Source organism: Dryas octopetala, chromosome 3 (assembly GCF_963921425.1).
Source record: "Dryas octopetala chromosome 3, drDryOcto1.1, whole genome shotgun sequence".
In the NCBI taxonomy this organism is placed as follows: Eukaryota; Viridiplantae; Streptophyta; class Magnoliopsida; order Rosales; family Rosaceae; genus Dryas; species Dryas octopetala.
The window spans coordinates 8262024-8268466 of record NC_141368.1 but is presented as its reverse complement, the minus strand read 5'-3'; the positions used below and the strand labels follow the sequence as shown (position 1 = coordinate 8268466).

Here is a 6443-nt window from a genome sequence, read left to right as displayed (position 1 = left end):
TTTTTAAATGAGAAAAATAGAAATGAACCCAATAGAATATGTGACATTAAGAAGAGAATATGAAAATAATACTAAAACAAATAGTACGTACAAACAGAGGTGATCATATTATCATTAAGGTAATGATAGAAGTTAGCTAGCTCATGGCAAAAAAAGCTAAGCTAATCTCGCGCTCTTAATTTACTCATGGTAATGGAATAAAGAATTGGTAATCATGAATGAAAAGAATCATTGACTTGCCATCATCCTGTTACTAAATTCTAACTCCTAATTAATGAATTAAGAAATTTATCACTTTTCCCCACCTTAATGTACTACTTAGACCAAGCAACTGCATCAATGTCAGCCTGGGCACTTCTGTATAACTCTAGCCTCTTTGCAAGTAAGGTACGTCGCTGCATCACTCCTGGATCCTCATCCAACAACTTGGACAACTGCCTTTTCTGCAAAATAGTAATGAACATGTTTATGCCCAAAAAAAGAGTTATGAACATGTAATTAGTATAAGGACAATTCTACAAAACTCAACAATTTTACCGACAGTTTTTCCTAATCTATGTGGGAGGACTGACATCATGACATATGATGATGTGGTGTGGTTTTTTCTTTTTTTGAATGTGATCATATCATGTGCCATGTAGGGTAAAAAAGTTGAGATGAGTAGCATTTTCCTTAGTATAATTAAACTCAGCTTCTCTTATTTCACTTTCTTTCTACTTATTTCTGGTAGCGAATCCTCACCTCCTTTGCACCCAACTCTGCAAAGAAATGATCGAGTAAGCTTCGTTTGGCCTCTCGTACTTGACAGTAGACTATGGACTTTGGAATGGAAATCCTCAAACTTGCACAAACCATGTTCACATAGTTTAAGACATTGCTTCCTGTTTGTTCCAAATAGAAAGAAACCATGATTAACAATGCAACGACGTAAACTGATGAAACCCAATGACAAAGTGAATGAAGTAGCTCACTTAAACTCCTCAACACTATCATAAAACATAATTTGTACTGAAGGAAGCAGTAAAGTGAACTCGCTTGAGCCAGGGATCAGTTATATATGTCATTTTGAAATTGTATCTCGTAGTTCTTAATTAAGTGATCCATATCTCCAATATTATTACAGAATAGAGGTATATATTTCAAGTCCTAGCTACTCACCAACTCGTCGGAGGTATGCATCATTATATCTATCGAAAATTGAGTGTGTTGGATTTCCACCCTTCTCAACATCTTGAGGAAGCTTGCGGAAAAATTCAACAGTCAGGTAACCACACTCCATATCGACTAGCTGCAGAGTTGCTCTCTTACTTTCTTCTTTCATCCGTTCCAGTGACTCAATAGCTGCATTCCCAACTTCAACTCTTAAAGTGGGATACTGCTTCAGTTCCTACATGCCATAGAAGACCATCCTGTTAGAAAGAAAAGATCAAACAAATTTAGGGAAAAGAAATGAATGATTAATGCTGACGAATTGCCCCATTATTGCCAATGTTGGGTGTGAAATTAAGTCCCAAAGTGATAACAAATAATTTTTTGCCGTCCATCAACCTTTGTTTTTTCTCAATTTCCAGTGCCTCAGTTCCATGAACGCAATGTCTAGAACATTTTAGGTATGAAGGCCTAAATTATAGATAAAATTCAGGAATACAAGGTAATGAGCAAGTGTAGTATAACATGTTCAGGGACTTGCCAGAGTCTCACTGATACTCTTCTGAGCCAGATCCTTCAATATGCCATGAACCTGAAATCATAAGGACAGCATATCAAGCAAAACATTTTGAAGCTCTGACACAGTACATGCTATGTATTAAATAACAACATCACAGCAGCAGCTACAGTGGAAGCATTGAAACAAAAGATTGTGGAGAATGCAAATACAAAAGTCAACATCTCATATTATTCCATAAAAACACATTCCCATGAGCATCCATGCTGCAAAAAAGCTTTTTTGCCTCAGGTTAGAAAACTTTTCAGCGGGATAGAAAGAAGTCACATGTTTACTTGTATAATATCACTGCTTTAAAAGGTTTTAAATATGGAGAAAACATTGTCTAGGGAGATTACAGGTGAAGATATGTATGCATACCGCATCAACAGCCGCCTCTGCAGGACCTCTGATGCATACCAATGAAGATTCAATAAGGCGACGGTATCCTTGTTCAGGAGCAATTAGATGAGGCTGATATCCATCTGCTTCAGTAATTAGCTTTCGGATGTTCTCCATTGAAAGATGCTTGTCAAATTGCAACCTCTTCAAAGCAGCAGGAAATTGACTATCAAACACACTATAAATTTTTTCACCACCAGAGCGCCTGGAGACATTGAACGTTATCATAAACCCCAAGGTTGAATAAGGAAACCAACATGAGATGAAAACAAAATTTCCAATTAATTTCAAATAAGACAGTGATAGCACAATACATACACGCCATCAAGATGTTCTTTAAATATCTGGTCAAAAGTACGAGAGATTTCCATTATCACATATAACTTCCCCTGCATTTGGAAAGAAACGATCAAATTGACATTAGCACTGCTCATCACAGGGACAATCATAAAAGAAGCATTACACTTACAATACAACAAATATAGACAACAGCCACAACTTTCCTGAAAAGAATTCTATGTATACATTAATTAGCAGGGTAAAAGGGAAAGGATGAGAATGAACTATGTATATGTATATTCTTACTCCAGCATCAGCAGCAATAGGTTTCCCAAGTCGGTTTAGTTCTGCCTCTAGTTCACCAATAGTTTTGCTGATAAGAGACTGGAGGCCTGGAATTCGAGACTTGATGACAACTTCCAAATGCTGAAAATTTCATCACATTTAGTGCCAGGTAAGAAATATTTTGGTGGAACACAAAAAGAAAAAAAGAGCACCATCGCCGACCAATTATTGAAAAGAAGCAGACCGCATCTCCACTGTTCACTAAAATTTATAACATCAAAGAACATATAATTGTGAATTAAACTTCAACAACAATTGAACATATATATTGCATTTAGGAGAACAACCTGCATACCTTAGAAAGCACCCTTCCTAAATGCTCAGAACCCATCCTGTTTGCCATATGCCTGTACTCTGGGCTATTAGCAAAATATTCACGTTCTCTACGCCTAGCAGCAATCATATCGACACTCTTGTTTATATCAGCTTGGGAGCGATTGACAACACCAATCCAAGGGAACTGTAGCTTATATGAGTTTCCTTCCAAAATCTAAAAAAGAAAACAAAATAAAACCCTGAGTAATGAGAAACATCCAAGAGGGCAGCCACAATGATACTGTAAGGAGACTTTTGAGTACGAAACAGATAATGAAAGCCAAGAAAGTTGCTGCATCTAAGTGCAATGTCATCTTCATCTTGCCGATAATGAAAGCTTAAACCTTTTATACATAAGGCAACTTACAATTAATAATAAAAAATTTACTCACCTTTCAAGTTCATCTAAAGTAACTAAACTATATTTGCAAACAGGACATCGATAAGACATAGGATCAACTAATATCTGAAAACCTATAATATAGGAAAGTACTAGTCATCAGCTTTGCAATGGCAAAATAAAGCTTCCAACAATTTTGACCTAATTGAACAAGTCATGTCACAATGAAACCAAAACAAAAATATAAACCTTCAAAAATAACTGCATGCGTCATTGACCATCACATAACACCAACAATATAATCTACTCAACAGAAGGCTTAACAAACCTAGAACAAAACAGGCTCTGAAAATGAAACAATAAAATGTCACCAAGTAGGTAAATTACTCAATTCCACATCACTTATAAGAAAACAGGTTTGCTCTCTTTTTTATCTATTTCCTTTTTCCTCTTATGGCTATGAATTAGGAAGTGACTTACATCAACTGCATTTGTACCCTGGTCCATAAGATCAATCTTTGTCAGAACTCCAAATGTCCTTTCCCCTGAGAATTTAGAAAACAAACCTAAAATCAGTGTGCATAAAAGGAAAATTACTCCTAATGAGAGCAATCTGCAACCTTTCACATGACATATACATTTAAATGAATTCAACACAAGTGTCTTTCTCTCAACCAGAAGCAACAACACTGAAGTAAGGTTCTTGTGAAATAGATTAAATCATATATTCTTGCCTTTGGGGTCCACTTCACGAGAGATCTTAATTGCATCAGATGTAGCAAGATCTTGATTGGCAGGGGATATTGCCAGAATAATACAGTTGGGCTGCAAGAAAAGGCATATAGTAAGAGACTTATAGTCCAATAAAACCTCTCACTAGGCCTAACAATCATTTTTCTTAAAGCAAAAAGGGGACAAGCCACATCCAGACATTGTGAAAAATACATTACACTATAACTATCTATCAATTGTCAGTTGCCTCAACTCATAGAATTTACTAATGTTCATACTACATTTTGGTCTTAACTTTTAGTTTTTCCTCTCAATAAGCATATTTATCATATACGTGAAACACCAAACTCACTCAGAACTACATAGGAATTCCAATCAAAACCCTTTTTCATTATGCAAGTCTCATAACTTAATAGCTCATAAAAATGATCAACAATTCTGTATGCAAATTACCTTTACAATGTATGACCGAACCATATCCTCAATGTCCTGCACTGTGCTCTCTGGTTGACCCTCTACAAAACCACAGAACTAACAAAATGTCAACTTAAGTCTTGTAAGGTTCCAAGGGAATTTATACGACCCTAACTATTTCGAAAGTGTTTACAGTAATTTAACTCACCCACGGCTACTTTTGTGAGTCCAGGAAGATCAATTAGTGTCAAGTTCACAACTGCCAAGATAAAAAAATCAAAACCATGAATAAGGATAAAACATTCACGATCTTCAGAGAACGTAACCTCTTTTTATTTTCCCAAAAAATTATCTTTAAATTTATTTACTTTTGAAAAGAAAAGAAAAGAACATCAATTAACAACTGAATTTATGGCTATTAAAAGCACATAACAGAGTATATGGTGTTGTTGAGCTATCTTTCTTTATTAAAAACATCAAAGAAATTAGACCCAATAATGATTCCAACCAATTAGATCAGCATTTGACACTAGAGCTCTGATTTTGTGAAGACCAAATCAATGGGTACATGCAAATCCACAAAAAACAACATGACATTATGAGCAGCAATATCTGACCATTTGGGGAGAAGATACTGAGATGGATTGGAACGGTTGAAATTGCCTTGGAGCGGCCAGTCTCTCTGTCAGTCTCATCAGATATCTCTTTCCTGACAGCAGCTACATACAAAACAAGATTAACATCTATCTATCTTCGACTCGAAACCGGAACAATTTCTAAGATAAAGAAGAAGAATAAGACGAAGAAGAATATACCAAAATCAGTGAACCTCTTCTTCGGGAGGTGCATAAACTCGGCGTATTCTCTTCCTTCGTCAATCTTATGCAGCTGCAACACAAGCGGACGCCGCGTCACGATCCCTGCACGCAATGTGTTTGCATCAAATTCACAATCACAAATCAATGACATTATGAAATCGATAAATTACCGGAACCGCGAGGCAGAAAGTCTTTGCCGACGGCGCTCTCCAACACCGAAGACTTGCCGGAGCTCTGCAGAGCAAAGAGAATTCAGCGACATTCAAATTCAAAGGAAAATGCGAGATTGAGATTGAGATTGAGGTGGAGATGGAACCTGGCCTCCGACGACGGCGATGGCCGGCAAGGAGTCCCAGAGAGTGGGCAGGGCGCTCTCGTCGCCGTGATCGCCGAGCGCTGTGCACGCCCTCTGTATTTTGTTCACCAGCGATATCAGGTTCTCCATCGAGCGAGTCGGATCGCTGAGTCGACTCAGAGAAACGATCGGTCGGAGGTAGAGAGAGAGAGGGAGGGAGGGAGGGAGAGAGTGAGAGAGAGAGAGCGATGAATAACAGAAATTTGGAGGTTGGCGAAGGAAATGGAATTGGGTCGTTGGTGCGAAAATTTCAAGTGTTTCAGTTTGAAAAATAAAATTAAAAATTTGTTTGATTGAATTGCAACTTTGGGCTAAGCCCAACCCACGCGAGACCGATTCTTCCGGAATTAACCTGGTAATGAGCTTCAAACGAAGTCTATGGGAGACCAAGTTCCCTGTGAACTTTGTGAACAATGGGCCGTCACACATGGGCTCCAAAGTCCAATCCTAAGAATGGAAATGAAAATGGCAAACTTAGCCTATCTCATTATCTCTCCTAAGTCCTAACCATAACGTAAAACAATAATATTAGAGATCCCAAAGTTGGATACTAAATGATGTGTTATTACGTGTCAATATTTCACCTTATTGTGAAATAAATGAGCTTTAGATTATATTATGTATGAATTAAAAAAACATTGATTATATAGACACTGGAGGGTTGGAAAAAGTTATAAGTTTTCAATATGGGACAAAATGCATTAAGAATGCACTAACAAAGGGTTAAAATCAAATTGG

At 37.1% G+C, this 6443-nt stretch overlaps 1 protein-coding gene across 3 annotated transcripts; it reads right to left on the bottom strand.

Annotated features, from left to right (window-relative positions):
* Nucleotides 1–314: 314 nt before the first annotated feature.
* DL1B (DYNAMIN-like 1B) lies at nt 315–5795 on the bottom strand. Of its 3 annotated transcripts, none has more exons than XM_086234668.1 (16): nt 5667–5795; nt 5521–5584; nt 5348–5452; nt 5150–5251; nt 4741–4791; nt 4572–4633; nt 4121–4211; nt 3867–3931; nt 3027–3221; nt 2693–2812; nt 2426–2496; nt 2087–2312; nt 1691–1741; nt 1159–1387; nt 742–881; nt 315–443 (listed from the first exon to the last, which is right to left on the bottom strand). In XM_086234668.1, the coding sequence occupies exons 1-16, from the start codon at nt 5793–5795 to the stop codon at nt 315–317; spliced, it is 1830 nt and encodes a 609-aa protein (XP_086090794.1). The 3 variants fall into 3 exon arrangements, with proteins under 3 accessions (XP_086090794.1, XP_086090795.1, XP_086090796.1); XM_086234669.1 differs by having other exon boundaries at nt 1691–1723; XM_086234670.1 differs by lacking the exon at nt 4741–4791.
* Between the last annotated feature and the right edge of the window lie 648 nt (nt 5796–6443).